The following is a 26,828-nucleotide window of genomic DNA, read 5'->3' on the forward strand; positions in this document are numbered from 1 at the left end:
AAAACTTTCAGCAACAAACGCTTTAACCAGGGAAGAAGTTAAAGATGCCATCATCTTACTGTTTCACCAGCTTCTGCCTTATGGTACCTTTGTGCTTACATTAATGCTTTAAAAATGTGTTTTTCAAATAAGTTTGCAGAAAAAATAAACCAATGACTTCACTTTGAAAAGTATTTATTTTCAGGCAGTCACTGAAGTAACATTTTGTTTTTTAAAAGGTCCAGTGTGTTGGATTTAGGGGGATTTAACAGGAGAAATGGAAAATAATATAATACGTTTTTTTTTTTTTTTTAAGGGAAAAATTACCGGAGATTAATGGGGACTTTTTTTTATTTGGAACCTTAGAATGAGCTGTTCTTATCTACATAGAGAGCGGGTCCTTTTTCACATAGTACATGTTGCACCGCTATCTTTCTACAGTAGCACAGAAAAGTCAAACAAAACACTGACTCAAGATAGGGCCATTTGGGTCTTATGCATTCTTGCATTGGCCATGGCAGTAAGCAGTCTCTCTGCATTGAGCTGAATAGCATCACAAAAACATAGACTTTTAACGTAAAACTGCTTCATGCTGTGGTTTTCCAGTTTAGGCTCCTAGTAAAAAACCTCCTGATCAATGAACACTGGAGGATTTCTAAGCAGAAGTTCACATTTGGCACATGGGAGAAATTTCATCTGGTTGCAATCTGCAATCTGCACCGTTAGATGTCGTTAATCCAACACACTGCTCCTTTAAGGTAACACAAAATTGAATGTGACAAATATTGCAAAAGTAGCTCTGTTTATAGTTAGTCTTGACAATGGTTCCAAACATTTCTGACTGAATGCCACCAAAAAACATCCTCAATGAATCCACATTGTTATTTTTCCCCTCTCAGGTAGCAGACACATATACCATGCCGACGAGTGATGGCCCCAGTCGCTTCCCGGTCTTTGTGGCTCCGCCCCACGGCAACCACCAGAGGTCTCCAGGTTATGTCCCCGGGCGGGTGGCTCCAGTCCGCTCACCACCACCTGCCAAAGCTCCACCACCTCCACCGATAAAACCTCACGGCCCCCCGCCAGAGCGACGAGCCACTTTCAATGTGTCAGAGGAGAACCAGCGGAGGGAGCGTGCTCAGAGTCTCCAGCAGAGAAAAAACACATTTATCTGTTGTGGAGTGTCGATCGGGGCTTTCTTCATCACCCTCATCCTTGTCCTTAGTCTCTCAAGTGGAGATGTGTTAGACGGTCAGTATTACAAATTACTGATTCGAAGGTTTATGGTTTTTGAATGAATATCTCTTGATGTCTGTTTATACCATCTTTGAATGTTTTTGGATATCCCTGTCAGGTGAGGTGTGTGAGGTTTCTCTAATTTGTCACTGATTTGTTATGTTTGCAGAGAATTGTCCGGACCACAACCCATCCCTTAGCAGCTGGAACCCAGGTCACCAACCAGAGAAGGCTGTCATTGTTAGGAGGGGACATTTGTTCAGATTGGATGCTTCCGCTACCTTCCACACACTAACCATCCAGTCAGGAGGTAAGCACGTCAAGGTGCAAGATTTCTAAAGTTGCATTTTGAGTTGTAACATGGATGGACTTGCATTTATAAAATATGAGAAGTGACATTGTTCAGCTTATGGATGTGTGGATGTATTATACACTACAAACTGAGATGTATTTTCACTGCCTCTTTACAGGTCAGGTAGTTTTTGCAGACAACACTGATGGCTCCAAAAACATAACCTTGAGAACACGTCACATCCTTATAGAAGAGGGTGGAGCCCTTCACATCGGTGCTCCCAAATGTCGCTATCGTTCTCGCGCCACCATTGCCCTTGTGGGCCGCTCTGACAACAAGGCAGTCCCTGAAGTGCCTGGCATGGGCCGCAAGTTCATCAGTGTCATGAGCGGTGGGACTCTGGAGCTACATGGTACTGAGAGAGTGTCCTGGTCTCTGCTGACCCGAAGTGTCCCGGCCTCCGGTCTGGCCACAGGGGGTTATGCCTTCCAGCGGAACTTCAGCAGAGGCATCAACTTGCGCGTAGTGGACCAAGACACAGCTGCTGTGCTTTTCTCTGAACGCTACGACACGCATGAGTCACGTAATGACAGTCGGCGGCTCACCCAGCTGTTGCGGAACCTGCCGGTGGGCCGCATTGTCACACTCGCTGTTGGAGACTCAGCTGTCAAAAGTCTTCTGGATGAAACTAAGAAAGCCATTGAAGAGAAGCTCGGCAGCAGCTTTGTCTATGATCTCAAATACAGGTAAATAATGCCAATTTATAAATATGGGAAGTGTTGTAAAGACTTATAAAGTATTTCATTTTTAAAATCGAATTATGAAAAAACATACAAGGTCTGTTTATAGACGTTGCCCTGGCGAGTGTGTCTGCTGTCAGACTATAAAAAAATATGTGTGTGGGTTTGTGTCTCAGCTACAGAATGTGCCAGCTCTTGTGGAGTTTGTGTTGCTTCTCCATGGTGTGTTTTTTATGCAAGTCCTTGGGAGTGTTTTGTTTATTCTTGGTCTCCTGGGGCTGATAAAAACGATTAATGTGTTTTTGTTTAAGCACTAAAGTGAGACCCCTCACTTACTTGGACTGACAATATCAGTACTTTGTTCCATTTTCATCCTCCTTGGAAAATATCCTCTTTCATGTATCTTTCTTTTCATTTTCAGTGTTCCCCTGAATTGGAGAGTTATTCCTTTTCCTTTTCCCCGTGTTTCCACTTTATCATGCTCTGCCAGAAAAGGAAGTGTGTACAGGATAATGGGTCAGAGAGTTTCCAGGATTTGTGCAAAATGTTGCGAATCATGAGATTTTATGTCAGTCATGCAAAAGGACAAATTTTTGAGGTTTTTAATGTCATCCTGTCCATGAGGATTTATGCTTTCTTTAAGCCCATAAAGTGAAAGAATTGGATTTTAACTAAACATGACATTAGATTTTCTGTTACTGCCACTCAAACACATGAACGCACACGTAAGCTTCTTTTAACGGAAAGTCGAAGTGTAGCATTTCACTCCAGGTTATTTGTAGCTCAGCCTGGTTTGGTCCTTGGTTGACTGAAAAGCCAAGTGCTACGCTAGATTCTCCAGTGTCACATTTCACCTATGGGGGTGGATGCCAAGTCCTCAAACAAATCCCTTTAAAATCCAAAGCACAGTGGTTTAAATGGATCAGACGATATAGCCCTGCGTGTGTTTAGAGCTGCTTGTGTGTGTGCACCGATAAGTTAGTGGTGTGCACTCTCTTCTAATCCTGTCTCCATTTATTGGGGCAAGGATTTTGTATCTTAGCTTTCTGAGGCTTTGCTTTTGGAAGGAGGAAACACATAGCACATATTTATGAGAGAGCATGCAGTTTAATGTCTCGTTAAAGTCACATAATGTTTGGCTGAGTGACTTTAGGCTCAGAGTTGCGTGGCAAAGGCTTATGACCTGTAAGAATGAGCATAATGATGAAGTGTTGATCAGTTTATGACCTGTTATGGTGTGTTGCACACAAACAGCAGGCCATGTAGCTGGAACAATTCAAATTGTGGTGCTTGTTTTTTGTTATTTTGCATCAGTGACACCATGTATACTTAGATGCCCAAAGGCATGTTTCATGGACTTCTTTAGTAGTTTGCAATCTCCAGCTTATGCTTGATTTAAAAACAAAACAATTAGAAACTGGCACATTACCCAAAAAGCCTTTGAAATTATATAGGTTGATCTCAGGCGTCAACCGTCCTTCCTCCCGCAGATACATGAATGCGTTGGCTCCTGCCTCGTGCCTGTTGACCCCTCTGTCTTTAATCTTTGTCTCTCATGAGAGCACTTAAACACACGCTCATGCAGGTCTGCAGTGAATTCACCTCTTGCCGCCACTCATTCACTATTTCCCCTCAAACAATGAGGTTGTTAAAACACTGATGAACATTAAATCAAGGATGTCACAAAAGGAAACAACCACTCTCTCTGAGAGCAGAAAGCCACACACTGAGGCCGTAATAACAGAACAGAGTGGATCCCCAGATGGATCCTGTTTGTGTATCAGCAGGGTGTGTGGTGACATAACACAGCGTGTCTTTCATCTACAAGAAGAGGTGTTTAGGTTGTGATTGTGCCATTATTATTATTATGAACAGAGACAGATATTAATACCGGGGCACGGTGAATTTGGGATTGTTTACTGTTACGTGGATCAGACCAAGCACTGCCTCGGTGGAAACAAGAGGCTTCTGCTGAGGCTACTTTCCTCTTGTCTATCATAATGTACAACTGCCTGCCCAATTGGGATTCCATAGGGTTAAAAATAGGCTATTGAATGGTTAAATTATTTGAAAAGGTCATTTGGTCGGGGTCAGTTTGTATTTAATGGTCATGCCATAGTGTAGAATAATGGTCTTTAAATGTTATTACGTCCATGAATAGCAAAAAGGCTGTAAGATTGGTCAGACTCATTTAACTAATGCTGGACAAAGAAGCAAGAGGCTGTTCTTTAAAATCTAAGGACATGACATTTGAGCCATCCAAGGCTTCATGTCTCAGTACACTGCCTTTGTTTAGGTCATACGCCCTCAAAAGCACGCCCAATCCCTTTCGCCATCCACACCCAAGCTCCTTCACTCAAATGATTTCAGTCTCTCTTTCTTATTTAATCACTATAATCTCATTTAAAAAATAATTTGGCATTCCTGCTTCATAACATAGTGTGCAATCAAGTGAGAAGGGAGGATTTGGATCTCAAATAAAAAGTTGGATTTGAATGAAGTTTGGGATATGGCAGGTACGCCCATTATTCCTCCGAGTCATATCAACGCCCTTCCTGATATCCTCTGTCCTCCTTTTAATAGTCCCTTGACTTCTCTGATATATTTTATTTAGAGCTACCTTTCTTTGACTTTTTATTATGGATATTCAGTTGCCTCCTCCTATCCTGTTTCAGGCTCGTCACTGACATTTGCTCTGCCTGCAGGGCATTAAACTTGCGGCTAGTTTAATCTCTTTTTCAGATGACCTGCTTATGTCTCTTAAGTGTCTGTTATCATCTGTAGTCTCAGTGAAAGAGGTTAGTGTGTGTGAGCAACAAATCATTGTCCTGATGCCTGACACACACACTCAAACACAGATGAAGTCTATTATGCAATTCAGGTCACACCCTTTATCTGACAAGCTGTCACATCTGTAAGATATTATGTAAAAATTCCCTTGTTGCGTCTCGCTACTGCAGCCACCATCACCTCTCAGTGTCTTAACATGATGGTTGGGTTTGTCTGCCACTAACACTGGGCCATGTTTGTTGCATAGTTATCTTCTCATTTACGGTATTTGACATAAAACTGCAAGACTATGATTAGATAGGCTATATGAAGCACCATTAACTTCTTAGTGAGCCTCATCTCAGAGAATAAATTCCAAAAAGAGTCTGGAAAACTAAGGCCCAGAAGTCAGTCATTTGTTGTTCACTGATACAGATGTGTGAAACTACTCTGTGTACTGTAATGTCTGAAAATGACTCCCTCTCCTCTCGGTGTCTCTCCCACCGTCTCTCTCCTCTTCATCCCTCTGGTGTCTCCAGACAGGCGTGGGCTTTGGTCTCAGTTGTAGGTGGTGGTAATGTGTCATGCTCAGAGGACGTTAGGGAGCATGAAAACCACGACACAGGAGGGAGAGCTCTGGCAAGACGGAACTTTAGCACTGTGGACGGAGTGGGCTTCTCAGTCACCGCCTACAGCGAGTGGAAGAATGGTGAGAAACAGCTTGTTATGTTATCCATTTCAAAACCAGTTTGAACATACATGATTCAATTTTGACAGCAATTGGAGATTTTATAGCCATCAGTCTTTAGGCTTAGTTTGAGCCTTCTGTCATTTTGTGTTGGTTGTTTAAGTTTGATGCTATTTGTCTGTAGTTATTAACAGTAACAGGCCTCAGTATCATGGAGGCTGTTCAGGTGAAATGGGCAGGGTTCTTTAGCTTTGGGGTGGTAAAGGATTTGGAGGAAGGTGACAGGGTCAAGAATGAGGTTTACCATGCACCAAATACCTAACAGATCAATCATCTCAACATGAAAGACATTCTTGTGCCCTGAATAGGTGACAGTGGTTTTGTGACCATGCTGTTAGGACAAGTACCAGGACTAAGGGCAGTTGAAAATGTGTGTTGGGTGTGTGTGTGTGTTTGTTTTGGGTGAGGCACGAGCACACCCGTCTTTATTTATTACGGCGGTGCACGTCTGCCTCTCGTAAAATATATTTTGACAGTGAATCGATTTTACTGTTGAACATAAAGTGAAAAATGATAGTTTCCATTCTTTAGATAATCATGTTTGATGCATATTGCTCACAAGGGGACAATATTAACAGCTGCTGTTCACAAACATTTAATTTCTTTTCTTTGCTTGTCTCGGTGGTTTAAAGCTATCTAGAAGCTGGAATACTGTATACTGCAGAAAAACATACAAATTGCTATTTATTTTAAATCTTGTGGTCTCTGTTATCCTTATGTCTGTCCACACCCCATTAATTTGCTACCATGGTTATGGAAACTTTTAAGTCCGCGTAAGGAGATTTGTTTCTTTCTCGCTTGAAGAGCCTCTGTTAGATCCTTAATCCTCCGTATAATACATATATACTTAAGATCGTAAAATGCATCAGAAGTTTGATCTTTACAGTTTAAGTTTCCCGTCCTTTGTGTTTTAAATGAAGTGCTATGTTGTCCCCCTCAGGTTTCCCCATCTCAGGCTTTCAGGTGGATGCTGTGGACCAGGTGGTGCTGAACCTGCAGGATGAAGTGAAGAAGACCTGGCAACCCGGGGATCAGATTGTAGTCGCCAGTACAGACTACTCCATGCACCAGGCTGAAGAGTTTACCTTGTTGCCCTGCTCTCACTGCAGCAGCAGGCAGGTCAGGATACAAGGTGAGAGCAAGGCCACTGGTGTGTGTGTGTGTGTGTGTGTGTGTGTGTGTGTGTGTGTGTGTGTGTGTGTGTGTGTGTGTGTGTGTGTGTGTGTGTGTGTGTGTGTGTGTGTGTGTGTTCGTGTGTTTTCCAAATGCTGCTTCCAACTGGTAGCTAGATCTGCTTCAATCACCAGTCAGAAAAACAGGGGTTATCAGTTGTAGTGTTTTCCATTAATAACCTACAAGTAGACTACGGCAGGTTGCCGTAGTCTACTTGTCCCGCCATAGTCTCAATGAATGGAGCTTGACTGTTAATTAGGAGTGGTATTATAATATATACACCCTTGGGTTATTTATAGTGCAGGAGTGGCAGAGAGTAGCAGCAGAACATCAGGTGCATTAAAAGTGAAACTTAACCATTGACTCTGCTGGGCCTAAAATTCTCTTACACTTACAAAAATCTGCAAATGTCTTTTGTCATCCATCGATTTGATCAGTTGTGAACGTATCAACAGATCAATTATCCACGACTAGTCAACTGCAAAGGAGAAATAAAGAACTCCACCTGCACCTACACTTGCACTGGCAGTCTGTGGGAAACACTGAATTGAGAGGCTGGAAGGTTTTTGAATCCACCAGCCACAGTGGCAGGTGGGCAGAAAATGAAATCTCCAACCCTGGTGTGTGTGTACATTGAGTGAATAGATCTGGTTGCCCCGGCTGCAAACTAAAACAGTCTTTGTCTGTGTCAGTGTTTGTCCTCTGAGGGCCCATTCCATTCATGTGTGCGGCTTGTAGTTGGACTCCAGTTTTGCTCTGCAGGTACCCTGTAGCCACAGCTGCTGTAAAATATGTTGAAGGACAGATAGAAAAAGGAAGATATGGACAATACAGTGCAGTCATATTTCATATCAGAAAGCCTATGAGAAGACTCACAGGCACTGATGTGAAAGATCTTATACCTCTTCATTATAGTCAATAAATATAATTTGTAGATGTGCTACTAATTCTGAAGTCCAGAGAGATCTAATTTCCTGTTCAGCTGTTACGGTGATGTAAGACTATTGGGGGAGGCTAAAAAGAGATTGCCAGCTTATGTTTTCATAGTAACCTCATCTTATAATAACCACAGTGGTTGTATGGATTTACATACATTGCCTCTGCTTCACACACTTCCACTTTCTTCTGCTCGTCTAATGTCTTTCTCTATCAATCTGTTTTTGTTCATCTCTCTATCTCTCATGTTTCCTGATCTCATTCCTCTGTTGTAAACAAACACCAACTCCCTTCCTGAAGAGAAGAGTGTATTAGTGGGTGTGTATGCTTAGTGTTTGTGTTGCTGCCGTGAGGAAGGGCTGAGCAGCTGGAGTACTGCTGTGCGTTATCATTGGCAGCTGCACCCTGTGGGCATGGATAGTTTCTGCATCATTGAAGAGCTGATCATTTTGTGTTTCATATGTATTTGATTACTTTTGCTTTTACATGTCTGTTAATTTGGTTGGTTGGTTTTGGGGCGTGGGAAGTTGTTTATATTCCAGTACGCGCTGCAAAGCGCACTTCCTGTGGTTGACAGTTGGAAGCCCACCATGTCCAGAAACAAAATGCCTCTGTAGTGCCACTTCCTTTTTGTGTCAGCTTTATATTATACTAAACGTTTGAGTCTGAAAACGACTTGTGAAACCGGAGATGTTCCACCATAATTAGAAGCTAAATAGTGTCGTTATTCAGCAAAATGTGTTTCCTCTAGTGTCCTTTTTTTTGGATCAGATGGATTGACATTTGTAGTCATACAGAGTAATGACTGTAACTTTTCCAGGTTATATCCAATTTTGCACCAGATTTTTCTTCAAAAATATCATAGCAAAAACAACTAGAAATCTACCTGTTTGTTCTGCACAGGGAAGCCTCAGTACAACCATGTCGGAGAGATCATAGATGGAATTGACATGCGTGCTGAAGTTGCCTTGCTCTCCAGAAACATTCTCATCTACGGAGAAATGGAAAACTCGTGCTATGGAAACAACAAGTGCCAGTTCTACAGCCATGACACCTTTGGAGGCCACATCAAGGTGGGTTTTATGTGTGTGTGCTTGAGTTTACAGGACAAGCCTTTGTTTAAACTGTGCTTTTTGCTGATGTATACGTTTACATGTTTTAGCATGACTTTACATTCTTATCAAATGTCTCTGTGGCTGCAGTAATCTGTGTGACAGTTTCCATACTGCAGAACTAAAATGGTTATACATTCACCATTGATATACCCTCCTAAATGAGAGGGGTTATTTCAACCTTTAAAACAGATTAGGGTCAAACACGGCCATAACTGAACCATCATATCCTCACTGACCTACATGGCTCTCACATATAGGCAATGAGTTCACTGCAGTGATGGTCCGATTTCATTCACTTTTGTGGCAAATACACAATAACATTCCTAAGCCTCTATGTAACTGACCCCCCTTGTGCTAAACAAAATAAACACTCTTTTCTTTTTCTCTTTCCATTAGTTTTTTACCACATTAATCGTCTCCAACAAAAACATTCCCTTATACTGTATTACACAGTCTGCCTCTAAAATGATTGACCTCGCCACCCCCAAACTAGCAAACCTCTACAACAGAGCCATCACACACATAGCACTCACCACTGCATAATTTCTCAATCCGTTTATCACGCAACTCCCATCTGGACATTGTATGAATATGTATGTACATACATGCATGCAAGGACTCATGCGTGTCTTTGTGTGCATGTATGTAAAGCAGATATTTATGTCTTGAGGCATCATGTGCAGCATATATATTGCTGAAAAGATTAGTTTGTTATCTAAGTTTAAGTGTGTGTGTGTGTGTGTGTGTGTGTGTGTGTGTGTGTGTGTGTGTGTGTGTGTGTGTGTGTGTGTGTGGGGTGAGTTACAGTTAGCTGGAAGGATTGGCCAATACCTCCTTAACAGGAACCAGACTGTGTGGATTATGCCATAGCCACAAAAAGACCTCCTAGAGAGCATTGTACAGCATATTTGGATTATTTATTGATTCGTGTTTAACTGTATTTGCTCCCCAGTCCTTTTGTGTTTTGCATTTGTGCATCCCTGTGAGTGTGTTTCTTTTAATTCTTCTGTAACTCACATCTCTTATTCATCAAGAGGAACATCAGTGGTTTTAGTGAAGTTTGACTCACTGGAGCACGCTGCCAACTGAGCTATGGTTCATATCCCAGTGGGATCATAGGCAAACAGAGATTCTTACTGTAGACCTAAACCTTTAATTGGACCAGAGTGGGTAGACAGTTAGCCTACTTTTTTGGGGCATAATATGAACCTTGTGTTACCCTCCACAAGGCCAGTGTAATTTGCTTTAGCGGTGTATAATAGCTGATTGTTCTTGCTTGACCGACTTTAAAAATCACCCTGTCTTTTGTGACATATTCTCCACTCTGGCCTTTCTTTGTTTCCCCCTCACACATGGACAGATCTTCGGTAACTTCTCATCCGTGCATCTGTCCCATGTGGAGCTGAAGAACATGGGCCAGCAGGGCGAGAATGGCCGCTACCCCCTCCACTTCCACATGTGCGGAGATGTGGACCAGAGGGGAGGCTACAGGGAGCCCACCTATGTGGACGGACTCTCCATACACCACTCCTTCTCCCGCTGCCTCTCCATTCACGCCACCAACGGTTTGCTGGTCAGTAAAGTGTGTGTGATGAGTAAGTGTTTGAATAATGTGAGGACAAAGGAAAGACAATTGTAGACACATGAAATCATCTGTGTATCTGGGCGATGTAAAAGACAGATCTCACTAATGAGTACCATGTGATGTGCTGTTGAATACTCATCAATTACAGCCTCCATCACTGGATTTCTGAAATGGCTTGTTTCCTCTTTCCTTTTTTCTTCCTCTCCCGCTTTTCCTTAAACTCTCCTGTCTTGAATTTTTTTTCTCCATTATTAGAATGATCTGTCTTGAAGTGTCCTTGGAAAGAGATACAGTAGTTTGCAAAACGTCCCTTTCTTTGGGCAAACTGTACATGTTTTTATATACTTAATAGATAAATGAAGTCATATGGCATGCCTGTCAACTGCTAAATCCCAAGGTCTGTATGCTGTTGTTGTGCTACCTCTTGACGTCAAACGGGAATGGTTTAACTTTTGTCCTTGAGACAATAGAATTGAAAGCGTTCTTCCTATCTCCATTGAGGAAATGGAATTCACAAAAGTTTGGATGACATTGTTAGACTCTGCTGTTTTTCCTGTTTTCCTCCTGGCACAGTGACCGTGTGAATATTCCTCTGTTGTGTGAAAGCTCTCTTGATACCATCATTCTATGCTCTGCTTCAGACAGGTTTAATAAAAAAATGCTCCTAGTCAGAAATTATTTCAGGTATTTTAAGTATTTAGGAAGTATTTAGGAGTCAGGGACATCCGTGTGGGAATGTACTGTATTTTCCTGTGGGTTGATGATGGTTCCAAGATGGACTAACTGAATGTTGTCTTAGCCCTCTTGTTTACCAGGATTTTTTTCTACGTATTTCCATTAGGTGTAAACCTCCTTTTCTTTTGGAAAGCTAAAGTTTTCCATGAATGTGATGCAACACTATATTTATTTTCCTCTCTTCTCAAGAACTCTAAAAATTCTCATTTTGCTCTTTGACCCAGGTGAAGAACACTGTAGGCTATGATACCTTGGGTCACTGTTTCTTCCTTGAGGATGGGATCGAGCAGCGCAACACTTTCTACCACAACCTTGGCCTGCTAACTCGACCTGGGACTCTGCTGCCTACTGACCGCAACGAGACCCTCTGCACCAGCATTAAGGACAAAGTCTACAAGGGCTACACTCCCTCACCCAGCACAGAGTGCAAGTAAGAGATTTGGATCATGACTTTGTGTTTCTCTGGTTGGAGATTTGAGTGCAGAGCAAACTGTAAAAAGACAACATGAAAGAGAATCTTTATTAATAGCTACAATGGATGGCTCAACAACTGTGGCAAAATAAGAACTTAGGAAAAGATCTTTAGCTTTTTTGCTTTACAATACAATACTGTTAGATCATTGAGGTGATCAAAGTATGGATACAACTATCAATTATCTACCAGTATATATACTGTATATACTTTCACACACCCATCAGAGAGAATTTGTCAGTCTTGACAGTTTTTAACATTTTCGCAGATCCATAACTGCTCTGTAAGTACAGACACGGGTTTAAAATGATGCATCAATACAGGGTTCCTGCAGAATGTGGAAAAATATGGAATTTGATTATATTCATTTCCAGGTCTGGATAAGTATGGGAAAAAAAGAAAAGAGAGTATGGAAAGATATTTGTGCTTCCAGTCTCTATTTCCACAGTTCTGTTCTCGAACATATAAAATTCAGAATTTCTAAAAATACATTGATGACCAGAGTGGGACCAGAGTGTTTTCCATGGGGTTTGAAGCAGGCAGCCAACACAGCTAAAATGTTTACCACTGAGAGAGAGTGTGGGCCAGAGCAAGTTGGATGTTATTGAAAGCAAGCAAGAAAAATTGCATGCAACTGAACGCTTCTGTTTCTCAGTCGGCAAGACAGCTCTCCCTCACGTGTCTGATAACTCAAGCAAATCCAGACATCCAGAACCAAATTAGTTTGAAAGAAAATGCTGCAATATATTTTGAATTGCATATGTACATAGCATCACATACTTGTCTGAACATTGAGTTGTGCAGTGATGAAGTCATCAGAAAAGTAGACAGGCATCAGGCAAATCATACCTGTATGGCTGTGCTTATCATTTTTTCTATGGACACAGTGGAAAGATAAGGCTGCACATATGCTTTGAAAATTTAATTATTAACTTTGTCAACTTAATTTTTGTTCTTATTTATTAAAATGACCAAATATGGGGGGAACAATAGCACAGTGTTATTTATTGAAAATATTAGGGAAAAATGATACAAGTATTGTTAACATCAGTTAGCATACTTGCTCTTTGGTCAGAGATGTTAAACAGTGGAAAGTAGTCCAACTTTCTGCTAATGAGTGTGTGGACTGAACAGCCACAATGGGTAAATGGAAGTTTTCCAAAGGCTGGCTGTTTGCACTGAGCTGTCAGATATGGTCTGAAAAATCGACCAAGAAGTTATGGAAATTTGAGTCTGGAATTTTGAAATGGAAAATATGTAGGAAACCTGTCAACACATTCACTTACATTTTAGAGGGTTTTTTTCGTACTTTGTCATAAGTTAACCGATTGACATATTGAAATAGGTAGTTTCGACTTTTTGAACCACTATCATGTTCACATAGAGGTTCATTTTCATCTAAAGCACTGAAGAGAAAGATGCCATTTCTTAGTATTTTTTAATATAGAAGGTCAGAACCATTCACCAGCAGCAGCTGAAATTCAGAGTCCCTGGGATCTTGCTAAGCATAAGTCTGAGGATAATTGTAATAACAGATAATAGCAGGGACACTGCAAAAGGACCTTGCCAAGCCCTAAGATCTGTGAATGAACCAGCATCTTGACTGTGAAGCAGCTTGATATTTAGGGAAGGAAATATGATGGGCACTGCACAACTGTCTTATCTTTGGAACCACACCAGTTCCCATTCAACTCAAATGACTTTTAAATCTCCCACACTGACATTAAAGTGTTTGACTCTCAGTTGAGTGTTTGTGTGTGGAAACCTGGAGATAGCGCAGACACACTCTGAGAGGAGACAGAGGGTCCATGTCCATGTGAAAGAGATACTGTAGTTAGTATTAGTGTGTGCGAGAGATATTGGCAGGGGAGTTTTATCCAAGCAATAACAACCTCTCCTCTCCACGGGATGTTTTTCTGTCGTAGCAAGAACAAGAAAAGTGCCTCTGTGAGAGAAGCAACAAGGCCTGTTTCCACTGGTCCTAGTGTGTGTGTGTGTATGTGTCTGTGTGTGTGTGTGTTGGCAGAGCTGTCCCTGTTCAGGGTTTATGTTGGAGAGGTGGGTTATTGAGGGAATTTGAGAGATCACATGATTCTTTGATCTCTGTCTTCTGCTTATTAGTCATAGTCTTTGTCATGCCAAGGTACTGCCCTTTAATATCTCTTTCTGCATGCTCTGTGTGTGTGCGTGTGCGTGTGCGTGTGCTCGCCCGTGTATGTGTGTGTCTGTCTGTGTTTGTGGTGGGTGTGTTTTCCAGGGCAGTTTCAACATTCTGGATCGCCAACCCCAACAACAATCTCATCAGCAATGCAGCTGCTGGTTCTCAGGTAATAACATCAGAGTTATGTAGGAAAACAACTTTTTACAAGTGATTAATAAAAATGAATGACTAAAGGAGAAGAACATCTTACTGATATATGAGTATAAGCTGAGCAGGCTTTGGTGTTCCTGAACTTTAGACAATGAAAATGGAAGATTTTCATGCTCATAACAAATTGATCCATCAATATAATAGGATTTAACAGGGCTGATAGAGGGGTGCAATAACAATAGAGAGAGGAGGGAGAAATATAAGATGAGGATCCCTCATCACGTCTCTTTTTCATTTTGGCACAAACAGCGTGGAGGTCCTCTGGGGAGGCCTGTGTACTAAATATTGGTAGGGGGTATGCTTGTGATATTTAGGATGGCCATCTATATCTATTCAACTGTAAACTTTAATCAAGTGTTGAGCTCATATAAACTCCTAGAGCTGGTTTATTCTCTCTGTGGGGCTTGATCCACATCAAGTATGACATCCTGCCTCCAGTTCTGCACATTGGTTTTGTATGTTTCTTCAGCACTCCACCTACGGATGTTGAGTGTATGAGTCCAGATAATGAAATTCCTGCTGTTGCCTGGTTGTACCATGAACGTGATTTATCATCTCATCTCTCCTCTCGTCCTTCCTGTTCCAGGATGCTGGCATATGGTTTGTGTTCCACAGCTCTTCCACCGGAGACTCCCATGGGCTGGTACCAGAGACCAAGGCAGAGCTCACCCCCCTGGGGATTTTTTACAACAACCGTGTACACTCCAACTTTAAGGTATTATTACTGTAGCTTATCTTTTATTGTTATTATTATTAGGGATGTCCCAATTGGATCGGTATTGGCCCCCATCAATGCATTTTTTAATCGATCGGGATCAATGTCGTAAATAGAGAGCACAGTTTGAAGCAGATATGAAGGTTTTATTGTAATGCCGCTACTCCAATAATTAGAAACTGGTTATTTTTCATGTTGAACTTAAGCTGCCACACCACCTTAAGTGGAAATGAAATTTCTGTTATTCATTTTTAGTGAACTAGTTTTACTATAGTTCACGTGCAACATAAATTTGAAGTAGCATTGTGATTATATTATTCATTTATAGTGTTATACCTTTATCACAGTGCTACACTAAGTAGTTTTGAGAGCAATATTTGAAGACACATTTTAGTTTATTTACTTTTATTATTAAAAAAGACAAACATGCCACACTAAATGGATTTGTGATAACAGCCATATAAAATATTTTTAGATTGTTTACTTTGTTATCATGTAAAAATAAAATAAAAAACTCTTAGGAACTGTTTGGATGCAGGCATTTTTTTCTTGTATTGCTTTGCAGAGCTATTAAACTTCAAGCATATACACAAGTATCGCACCAGGACTCAGTATCAGCAGATACTCAATATTAAATGACTTGGATCAGGATCAGGGGCAAAAAAAAAACTTAATCGGGACATCCCTAATTATTATGGGTGTAGCTTCTTCAAGTCGGTGTGTTCTTTCTCACTCATATACGGGGCAGCATATCAGGCTGTGCCAAACCTGCCAGTGTAGTCTCTGCCTGCCTCTGTGTTTTATAGAGACAAGAGAAATACAGTATTTATAAGCTTTAAAAAAACAATGCACCTAATTCTCTGCTTATTCACTTGGTTCTTGAACATTCTCACACACACACACACACACACACACACACACACACACACACACACAAGTCTACTCTACAATAGTGCTCTGTTGTGTAATGACAGAAGTCGGGCAGGTGAACTGTAAGGTCTTTGTTCAGTCTGACCACAGCAGCCTCTCTTATAGAGGAAGGAGCCCAGAGGTTTAAGACTATACCTCTCTTATACTTCGCCTCGGGCCAACCCAGAGCACAGGTTTCCATATACACACAGAAATATAACATTTTCCCTTCATTTACTTTATAATTCATTTTCTAAACATACAAAACTAATCCATATGTTATGTAAATATACATTTGGTGTTCACACACATTATAAATTATTCACAGGAATTCAGTTCGCCGTCTGTCTTACTTTCCGCTGTATCCTGTACAGCATCGACTCTATAACTCTGTTGGCCCAGGATTTAAATTTAGTACGTTTATTATTGCCTCAGGTCCTGCACTGTAAAATATACTGGTAGTCGTGTTTATGTCAATCCAGCAGAAATAGATTTGTGGTCCGGCTTGGATCTCTTGCTATGGTTCTCGAGAGTATTTTGCATTTGACTATAATCATACTTTTTTCTTAGGCAGGTCTGTTCATTGATAAAGGAGTGAAGACCGTCAATGCTAGTGCTGCTGACCCCCGGGAATACCTGTGTCTAGATAACAGTGCCAGGTACGTTTGTGTTTGTGCAGTAGCATTTTACATTTTGAGAAAGTATACAGATTGTTATTTAAACTGTAGAAAGAGATATTAATTACTCTCTCAGATATTTTGGATATCTCTAGTATTTTAATTTGAGTGTATGTAAATAGAGTGTGACATACAACTGGCTAGTACACTATACTGCAGTCTATACTGTACATGTGTTTGCACAAAGTCTACAACTATGCACTATCACAGGGTCTATAGCGGGTGATCATATGCATCACAGTGTACAGTTACACTGTGTAAATATTATGGTATTTCTGGTTTACTAATGTGTTTGTTCAGTGCCACTGTCAATAAAAGGTTTGTGAATTAAGTTATTTATAGCCCCCCGCTGTATATCTACTAGGATTAACCATTGACTGGGATAGATAGATGGCCTTACACTCTGTTACTGCATTTTAGTGGAGGGTCTGTCAGGTTTGTGTTGACAGAGAAAACAAGGCTTCACAGATAGAGTTTCCACTCTCCCTACCCAAATACAGCCCTCAACTAGACGGAAAAACTCTTGCGTGTCCACTGAGACTACTGGCCACGCTCTGTGCGTGTGTGAGTGTATGCATGTGTGCTGAGGTATGAGGGGGAGGATTTTAAATGTTAAAATGTGGACTAAGTACAAATATTCCATGAGAGAGGGAGTTTCCAAAGAATGATTCTCTACAATTTATGTAATCCTCTGACCTTTCCTCCTTTTACCACATTCAGGCTAGCATTTCTCCTTGACCAACACTTTTGTCTATTACAAAATATTTCAAAAACCAACAGCCAGATTTTCATCACATTTGTGGATATTCATTGCATTTAAAGCATAAATACTCATGTTAGAGGAGAGCTTTGGTTTGAGTTGAGTGCTACCATCAGGCTAAAAAAACGAGATTGATCCTTGTCCATTTTTAAAGATTACATATCTCCTTTTCAGTTTCTGCACAAGATATTTCCTAGTCTAATGGGCAGATGGCCATAGACTTTTCCAGGCACATTTTTGCACCCTAGGGGTATAAACCCTTTGTATTTAATGACACCATGTCCTTTTCTGCAATACCACCCGCAGTGTGCATTGTGGGAGGCAATGAGCATTGAAGTCTGCAGTCTCTAGAGCTCAGCAGTGGGGCTTTAGACTTTTAGCCGACTTATAAATTATGTCTTCATATATTTATTGTATGATAATGGCGTTATGATTAATGATGATCAGGTCCATTTGTCACTCAGAAGTCTCCAAAAGTTAAATTGGTTAAATCTATCTTGTGTGTATATGTGTGTGCGTGCGTTGTCTTGTGCATTGGTCTTCATGAGGACCACATGTGCAGAAAAAATAGGAAAAAATAGGTTTGACTTTGTGGTAAGCTTGAAAGCTTAAAATGCAATGAATGTGGTCAATGTAAAGTCAAGGATAATAATAAAAATGTGCGCGTTTACTTGTGTGTTTGTCAGATTCCGACCACACCAGAATGCTGACCCTAGCCGTCCACGGGTGGCGGCAGTCATTGACACTCTGATCTCCTACAAGAACAACGACTTAGGAGCGTGGATACGGGGAGGCGACATCATCATCCAGGACTCTGGGTGAGACGACTCATAGGCCGCAGTGTGATTCGTTTACTGTAATGTCTTTTTAAAGAATGAGGATGTTTCTGATGAAAAGATGATGCATAGATAACAGATATTTCCTTTCTCTTTCTCTAAACAGATTTGCAGACAATGGAGTGGGATTGTCCTTTGCTAGGTGTGCACTTCTAAATCACTCCGTTCCGAGCAGGGTCATGATTTCCTTCAGTCCTGTTTGCTTTTCATCTCTCCCTGCCAGATGAACTTGCCAAAATCCAAGTGTGATTGATAAATACTGAGCAAAGAGCACTTTAAATTTCCCGTCACAAGCATTTCACACTGATTAACATAGTGACATGCACCTTTTTCTCCTCATCTGTCATACCTAAATACAAAAAGGCAGAAACTTTCACAAGCACGTGTACTATATTCCTTTTTGTTGTCAAATGTAAACTTATGTATATGATACGAATTTTTAATTTCTATATGCCCTTATTCCCTTCTTGCTTCGCAGTGATGGCAGCTACCCTAAGGATGAAGGCTCCAGCCAGGAGGTGACACAGTCTCTGTTTGTGGGTGAAAGCCGCAATCGAGGAACCAACGGAGGACAGAATAAATACTGGGGCTTAGGAGGGGCTGATGCAAAGATGAGAACACTGCCTAGAAACAGGTGAGGAAGAGTGGATAGGGAGAGGGATAAGCTGTTGAAAGAAGAGGGAAGGAGAGATATATGTGAGGAATTAGGAGGGGAATCCAAATCAAACTGTGTTTTCTCAGGAATTGCAGGGGATGGCGTTGGAGGAGTTGGCAAAGAAAAATATATCGGGAAAAACAAACAAGGAAGAGAGAGCCAGCAAGGCAATCAGGTAGTTGGACAGATGGACAGCTGCTTTAAGCAGAAGGTAGATGTCTGAAAGGAAGTTCTGTTTTGACTGACTTCCTCCCTGTGATATTTTAGGCAGTTTATGAAAAAGTGTGGTGGCAACACTTGCATGATTTTTTAGAAAAAGATTACTCATTGTAGCATTTGATTACTTAAGAGCAAGGAGAGGCTGTTTTGACACAGAGCTTCCATTAATTTCAGCTGGATTTCACAGTTCCCCTCCTTTGTTTATATTGTTTCTTTTTGATCATCTTTGGAAGGGAATATAGAAGATTTTAACTAATAGTGCCTTCGTCAACAGGTAAACCAAATAATGTTTGACAAGACAAAAAATGTGTTGCACTGACAATGTTGTAGATTGGACTTCCATTATGAGGAAGTTTATGGAGTGTTTTTGTGCTGTGATGCCATGTCGGACTAAGTGGACAGCCCCAATTAGACCAGAGTTATGAGCTTTATATCCCTTCAGGGTCTCCTCACAGTTCTTTCTTTCTCTTTCATTATAGAAATTGTTATACAACGAGGAGAGCAACATAAACAAAAGACTGGCAAATAGCTGTCTTTTTTTAGGCTCAAGAACTGGGTTAATGTCAGTTTGTGACCACTGTGTACTACTTTACAGCCTTTTTACAGGCCTTCTGACCGCACTTTGACATCTGGCTCAGTCAGCTTGTCTGCCGTCATAGTGGTTACCGCTAGACACTGCTGACACTGCTGACACTTTTTTTTTTTTTGTCTTGCCAGAGAGAAGATAATTCCACTAAATGTATGAATAATTCGATCCTTTAATTAAAGTTCTGTACTGTTTCATTAATAGCAATGACAGACGACTTAGATCCTTGTCTGAGGGCAAGTAAAAACTAAAAAAACACAGTGATGTAGGGAAAATTTGTATTTTTTTCCCAACATGGGGTGCACATATAGTTATTATCTAAGATCTTATTAACTTTGCCGACCTAACTTTTTCCATACATATACAGTAATTGTTATTGGTGCGACACACTATTAGCACTGGAAAAAGGATCATTTTCAACGATGTTTTTCTTTATTAAGACTATGTGGTCTGTCCTTTATAAGCATATGTTAATATAAAAATTAACCACTGTTTTATATTGTCTATACTGTCTATATTACTAATGCTAACATAGTTGAAGTCATTTTAAGGAGAAAGCCTAAGGAGAAATTGACTCAAGGCCCATATGACGGAGAATTATGGAGCATGTCATGTGTGAGGCAGTTGATATCCTGATCCCTCGTGAGCTCATGGCCTGGCTGAAATGTGGAAGTTTTTACTGACATGTTCCTCTGAAACTCCGTAAAATTTCACGGGCTTTAGCTGGTCCATGACTAAAACCTGTGGTCATCCATTTGATAGTCCTTTACTGTGTTTAGTGCTTCATCTGTATTTACTCCCATTTATTTATTGATGTCAATTGACTTGACTGATCACGTATTATTGCCTCTCCATCACCAATGCAGGACGTTTCCAATCCGAGGTTTCCAGATCTATGACGGTCCGGTGCGGCTTACGCAGAGTACATTTCGGGGATTCATCCCCACACCAGAGCGTTACACCAGTGCAGTGGGATTCAACCTGAAGAACACTTGGCAGCTCAACCCACGGAACAACCTGTCCCAGCTCAACTTCCACTCCACTGTGAGTAAACGTCAATTATTGATGCATCTAGATACGCTGTACAGTCACTGTGTTGATATCAGAATTGCACAGACAAATTAATATGCAGTTGAAATACAACTGTTAACACTCAGACTGAGGGTCAGCATAGTGCTGTTTATAGAAAGCCGTCCAACCCTACGCTTGCATACATTTTATTTACAGTATTATAGCATATTGTGTCTTATAGTATAGCTTTGTTGAAATCTTGTTGAAATGACCGTGTTCTATGTTCTGTTATTTCTGAATAGCAGACTGCTGCTATAGATAACTGACCATTGTTTTGGACACAGTAAAGTAATTTTAAAATCAAGAAACTCTTTGTCAAAGAAATAGTTTCTATCACATAATTGACTTATTTATAAGTGACCATGTAATAAGCAAAACTCTCCCCTTCAGAGTGAGTTAAGACCCCCCGCTTTTCCTCAGGGTCCTGTGTCAGCCTGTTAAGGGTTCATTTTGCAATAATGACTCATTCACTGTAAATTTTTCCCCTACATGTTGTATTTGTGATCTGTCTTTAATAATTTTATAATAGCTCATAAAAGCCAATGACTGACACTTTAATAACAAGTTTCACCATCAGCTTGTTGTGTTTGACCTTATCTTGAGGTCATGTGAAATTTTAGGTTAAATCCTCCAATGTGACTGTTTTGGTCCAGTTTTCAAAATTTGTTTTTAGGTCAGCTCTTTTCCTTGGTCTCTCTTCCTTCCTCTTTATATATGTGTCTGATTTATTGTGTTTTTAATGGTTTGCAGATTCGCTGCTGTTAGGAATGCAATAGTTGTGAACACTCCTTGGATTGGCTTTTTTTTTTTAATTTATCTTAGTGTTTACTCTCTCTCTTTCTCTCTACCTCACTTTATGTGTCCATCTTTGTGGTACAATGGGTCTGACTGTTTCCTCTTTAGCATTTTGCTCCTATTTGTTCTCCCCCCCCATAACCATCCCCTTAAATTGTTTTGATTATAACTGAGATCAGATTCAAGCAAGTATTTGAATTAAGTGTTAATTAGGAAAGAAAGGAGAAGGAAAGGAGACCCCTCTCACAGTCAGACCCGTGCAGAAACTTGTAAATCACTGGCTCCATCTTGTGGTTGTATAGTACAATGCACTGCCTTTGCTTGAATATGATGTTTAAAACTCGTTTTTTCTCTGAATTTATTTGTGTCCATAAAATCTAATCTCTTTAACCACAACGTCATTGCTATAGTCCTCGTAAAGATACAGTTATACTTTTCAGTTCCCTAAGTACAATCCCTACAGACTGTAGCTCCCAAACTCTTACAACTGGTAGTTGTAATCAGATTTCTACCTGGCAAACCATTTAGAAATGATAGTTGAGAGATGGATGAAATGACCGGTGTAAGAGGGACCATTTTAAAATAAGAACCTCTGTAAAAAGCCAGCCATCTCAGACTAATGCCTTGTTCTTCTGCAGCGCTTTTAAAATCCATTGTATGTCAGAAATTTAAAGACAAAAATCAGGCTTTTATATCCCTGTTTCCCAAAGGAAAAATATCTCATTATAGAATTCATAGAAAGCCTATCGTTACATTATGCTGATAAAAAATAATTACTGGGTAAACAGCAGCTGCTTTGAGAGCGTACTCACCAAACAAACATTCCCCAGAGGTGACGCTGAAGCAAAGCAATAATACCCTGAAATAATACATAGTGCTAAAGCATTCATGCAGGCATTCACAGCAGTCTTTGCAAATGACATCCTCAGGTGGATCTGCGGACGTTCTTTGGTCGCCCGGGGCAGTGGTTTGAAGAGAACGACCTGGACGGTGACCGAAACTCTATCTTTCATGATGTGGACGGGTCCGTCACAGGCTATACAGACACTTACGTTGGCAGAGCAGACAATTTCCTCATCCAACATCCTGGCTGCGTGAACATGTCCCAGTGGAATGGAGTTATCTGCAGCGGCCGCTACTCTCAGGTACATCATGTCAGGTTCTCCACCCCATTCTAACAGCTCTGTTCTGCTAATGTGAAACATGCACTCTACCATGTCGTCTTCTCCTCTTCAGGTGTACATCCAGACCCAGGGAGCCCCCAGCCTTAGTTTATCTATTTGCAGAGATGAGTACCCTGAAGCTCCTCTGGTGCTGAGGGGGATTAACAGCCAGGGGGCGCCATCTCAGCAGTACCAGCCTGTTCTGATGATGGAAAAGAGCTACACTCTGCACTGGAGCGGACCTGCACCCAGAGAGGTTGTCCTCTCTCTCATCAACTTTGACAGGTGAGTAACAACAGCAGTCAGCAGTGTGCGTGTGCATGCATGAGTGTGCGCTTATGGTAGCAAAAACAGGTGTGTGTGTGTGTGTGTGTGTGTGTGTGTGTGTGTGTGTGTGTGTGTGTGTGTGTGTGTGTGTGTGTTTTAACAGGAAAATGAGGGTATATTTTGAGATGACAACACCGTTGCTGCATTAAATGAGCAGTTTTTATGGATTGTGTTGATCACATTTATTAAGTGTCCTAACATTTTTTTACTAGTTTTAAATGGTCTTGGGGTAAGCCCTGTATCATCTCTCTCACTTCCTCTTTCTCCCACTCAGAGATGACTGGGTCCTGGTGGGACTCTGCTATCCATCCGACACTACCTTTCAGATCATGGCCGATATCAACGACAGACAAAGCAACACCTTTGATGACCTCACAGACTATGGCACTGTGTCATCCCTCACAGAGCTGGAGAGGAGACCGATGGAGAGGAAGTACTTCTTTGACAGAACTGTTGGGTGAGAGAGCAAAATTCAGTCTTCTACGTTGCAGTTTGCTCAAAAACAAGTATGTTAAGCCTTAAAAGTTTGATTTGATTTTCTGTTCCTGCCTTGCAATGACCTACGATTGTCAGCCTTCTCACATTGACGGCTGAGCAGGCTGAAATGGATCATTCCTTTTTGTCTCTCTGAGGCGCTCTGGTTTCCAGAACTTTATTAAACTCTGGTTATTTCTCCTGTTCTCCACCCAGGTTGTTGTGGCTGTACCTTCGGGCTCGGCATGGTCGCGATGGTCACAGCTACTGTTCTGCAAAAGGCTGCGAAAGAGTGAAAGTCATGGCCACCACGTCGTCCAAACAAATCTGTAACTGTACCACCAAGGCCTACCCCAAGTACTCCAAGAAACCCTCAGCAGTGGTGCCTATGCCGACCCTCAATGCACAACACTGCAAAGGTTGTGGTGCTAAACAGGTATGTTTCTCTAAATTTATGATGACTTTCGTCACAAGCCACCACTGTTGACAAATGTGTCCGTGTTTCAGCTTGTGTTTTCCAGTGAGCCATGGACGTCCTACCTCCAGACACAAGTCAAATCTCTCAGCAGCAAAGAGCAGCAGAGAGGAGATAACAGCTCCTTTATCACTGTGAGCACGACAAGCCTCAAGTTCAACAACACATTCAAGCACATTACCTTATGTATATGACTGAAGCTTGATATTAAAGGTTGATTTGACCTATTTATGTCTTGTTATCTTTGATACAGGTGAATGAGGTGCCCATGGCCTTCTCTCAGCCTGGGTACTTCCTGGTCTCAGTGGATGCCTGCTCCGGGAAGGTCACGAAGAAAACCTCATTTGCCAAGATGGACACCAAAATGGAACAGTACCTAAAAACTGGAATACCAAAGAGGTGAGCCAGGGAAAATAAGATAAGACCACTACATTTGCATATCTGACATGGACCTACAGTGGTATCGAAGACTAATGCTGGGTTCACACTGGATGCAGAAGTGCTGTAACATGTTAATCATAGCCGAGAAGTGCATTTCTCTGCACTGGTCAGCAAGAGAGTCTGCTCCTCTGCTCTTTTCTAATCATATGTAGAGCTCTGTATCTGCTTGTGTCTCTGTCTGTGTGTGTATGGGGGTGCATATTTATCATTTATTGTAATCACATAATTTATGTCACATCTAGTATAGCCTTTACATCGTTTATAACAGATTATTAGTTCATTTTCCTGCCAGATTCGTTAGCAGCTCACTGAGAAAAAGACCAGAAACTGAAATTATTACTGCAGATAGTGTGCCTGCTGCAGAGCTCAGGGCTGTGGTGCCTCCAGTGTAAACAGTCCAGTTACTCAACACAAGTGCTGAAAGGAAGTGGTCAGCACTCCGTGGAAAATCAGCACACTTTGCGGTACTTTGACATCCGGTATGAACCAGGCGTAAGATAAACTGTCCTATTTAGTATAAATAGACAGGAGCCCAGGTTAGCAGAATTCAGCACATCTCTCTTAATTTACAGATGTGTTTGTTTCTCTAACAGGTCAATAGTGCTCATGGCAACACGAGGTCAACCGGACGGCCTGGTTGGTATAGCACCATATCTGGTCTCCTTAGGTATGGCCAAAGCTGCTGACCTGCACTCTAAAGGTTAGTAAAATACGAAAAAATATTCCTCCTTCTTTATCTGTCTGTTTAGTCACTTTATTTCGGGGCAAAGTCTGTCCTTCTCATGCACTTTTATTACTACCTCTCACTGCAGAGAGTCTGGCACTTTGGGGTTTCCAGGGTGGTTCTTCAACCCCTCCGTGGGTCTCGCTACAAGCCGGGCAGGGGGATGAGTTCCTGGGGCTGCAGGAGCGCTACTTGCCTCTGGGTTTGGAGGCATACGGCTGTACGCCACCTGCAGCTCAAACGCGCAAAGACCTGGAGCTACTCAAAATAGCAACAGGACTACAATGACCCATGTGAACTATACAACTTAACTACCCAGAACACTTGCACACAGATACACAAACACACACAACCAGCTGATGAATGTGAACTGCTGAACCTTTTAATTTATTAACAATGGCAAAAGATGTTTACCAATTTCAAGTGGAGAGAAGGTATTTTATTATATACGGGGTGAGTATTTTAGTGATTTTTGTGTATGTGTGTGCGTGTGTGTAAGTATGCCTTGGGGCCGTTGAGTCAATGCACTTTCCTTTTAAAGACACAACTTGCCTTATCAGCCAAAGTGATCAAATGGAGCATTGCAATAACTCAGTTGTTTATCTTGAAACAGAAACAAAAACAAAAAAAACCTTTAAAATCTACCTACCAGTCTCTTATTTATTATGTAGTAAATGAAAACAGAATGGATTGGATTGAGTCTGAAAACAGAACACAATGCATTAGATACACGACGGCCAGAAGGAAATTAGGAAAATAAATTGCATTGTCCCTGAAATGAGACCGTGTTCGATTGGAACAGAAAACGAAACAAGGTGGATTAGACAAGCTCAGGTCAAAGGGAAGTGATGAAAATAAATGCCATTGTATCTTAGAATTAAGCAGCAATATTAAGCCAAAAATGAACATTTAGTGCGAAACAGCCAGTGGGTTAGGTGTGTTAGCTATTTTCATTATTTGATGCAAAACACCTCTATTTTTTTAAACAAAGTCACAACAAGCCATATTAAAATTTAAATGGTCAAATATACATATGGTAGTTTGATGTAAAATAAATCTAGCTATCTTGTAGGACTGGGCATTTTATTTATATTATATCAATATCATGATATGAGACTAGATATCTTATATTTTGGATGTTGTTATATTGTAAGTGTTGTCTTTTCCTTGTTTTAAAGGCTAATTTACAGTACGGTGATGTCATTTTCTGAACTTACCAAACTGGTCTAGCTGTTATTTCCCCTTACCCACTTAGTCATTATATCTGCATTACTGATAATTATTTACCCAAAATCCCCTTTGTGTAAATATTTTGTCAAAGCACCAATAGTCAACCCTACAATACTGTGGCAATATTGATATTGAGGTATTTGGTCCAAAATATCATGATATTTGGTTTTCTCCATGTTGCCCAGCTTTACTGTCTTACTGTCTTTCTTTAAATAGATAAGTTACTAACATGTAGGCCATTACTCTCTTTCACCACTCCTTACACACATCCTTTAGCTTTTTAGCTGATGTCTGTAACAACTGAATCTGTAACTGGAAAACCTCCTCTGATCATCGTGCAGCTGTACAACATAAGACTTTAAGCACCTTTTTTTATGGATTCCTACATGGACTTACTGGATCTTGTATTTCAGATTTTTATTTATCTCTTCGCAGTGACGGTGTCTCAAGTGCTGGCCACATGTCCTGCACAAATACTTTTGTTGAATGTTTTACCTTTCATCTGCCTCAGTCATGATCTTTTTATGTGCATTATTGCCAAAACCGTGTTTAGATAGAATACAGGGTGCCTTTTTTTAGTGTTGGTAGCCTGACTGTACAGTAATGAGCAGCAAAATGCA

General features: G+C 41.0%; 1 protein-coding gene across 1 annotated transcript in view; it reads left to right on the forward strand.

The window, feature by feature from the left end:
- cemip2 (cell migration inducing hyaluronidase 2) overlaps positions 1 to 26,297 on the forward strand; it is a 30,888-nt gene extending 4,591 nt beyond the window's left edge. The window contains exons 2-24 of the mRNA XM_042488029.1: positions 879 to 1,230; positions 1,385 to 1,525; positions 1,686 to 2,253; positions 5,556 to 5,725; positions 6,705 to 6,896; positions 8,777 to 8,946; positions 10,349 to 10,561; positions 11,533 to 11,738; positions 14,038 to 14,107; positions 14,738 to 14,866; positions 16,346 to 16,434; positions 17,899 to 18,030; positions 18,155 to 18,190; positions 18,527 to 18,682; positions 20,375 to 20,552; positions 22,304 to 22,519; positions 22,611 to 22,822; positions 23,139 to 23,321; positions 23,555 to 23,774; positions 23,846 to 23,947; positions 24,067 to 24,212; positions 24,848 to 24,954; positions 25,067 to 26,297. Coding sequence (XP_042343963.1) covers positions 897 to 1,230; positions 1,385 to 1,525; positions 1,686 to 2,253; positions 5,556 to 5,725; positions 6,705 to 6,896; positions 8,777 to 8,946; positions 10,349 to 10,561; positions 11,533 to 11,738; positions 14,038 to 14,107; positions 14,738 to 14,866; positions 16,346 to 16,434; positions 17,899 to 18,030; positions 18,155 to 18,190; positions 18,527 to 18,682; positions 20,375 to 20,552; positions 22,304 to 22,519; positions 22,611 to 22,822; positions 23,139 to 23,321; positions 23,555 to 23,774; positions 23,846 to 23,947; positions 24,067 to 24,212; positions 24,848 to 24,954; positions 25,067 to 25,266 — 4,170 coding nt within the window. The 5' untranslated portion in view covers positions 879 to 896 and the 3' untranslated portion in view covers positions 25,267 to 26,297. The remainder of the gene's footprint in view (positions 1 to 878; positions 1,231 to 1,384; positions 1,526 to 1,685; positions 2,254 to 5,555; positions 5,726 to 6,704; positions 6,897 to 8,776; positions 8,947 to 10,348; positions 10,562 to 11,532; positions 11,739 to 14,037; positions 14,108 to 14,737; positions 14,867 to 16,345; positions 16,435 to 17,898; positions 18,031 to 18,154; positions 18,191 to 18,526; positions 18,683 to 20,374; positions 20,553 to 22,303; positions 22,520 to 22,610; positions 22,823 to 23,138; positions 23,322 to 23,554; positions 23,775 to 23,845; positions 23,948 to 24,066; positions 24,213 to 24,847; positions 24,955 to 25,066) is intronic.
- The last annotated feature ends 531 nt before the right edge of the window (positions 26,298 to 26,828 follow it).

Source organism: Plectropomus leopardus, chromosome 6 (assembly GCF_008729295.1).
Source record: "Plectropomus leopardus isolate mb chromosome 6, YSFRI_Pleo_2.0, whole genome shotgun sequence".
Classification (NCBI taxonomy): Eukaryota; Metazoa; Chordata; class Actinopteri; order Perciformes; family Serranidae; genus Plectropomus; species Plectropomus leopardus.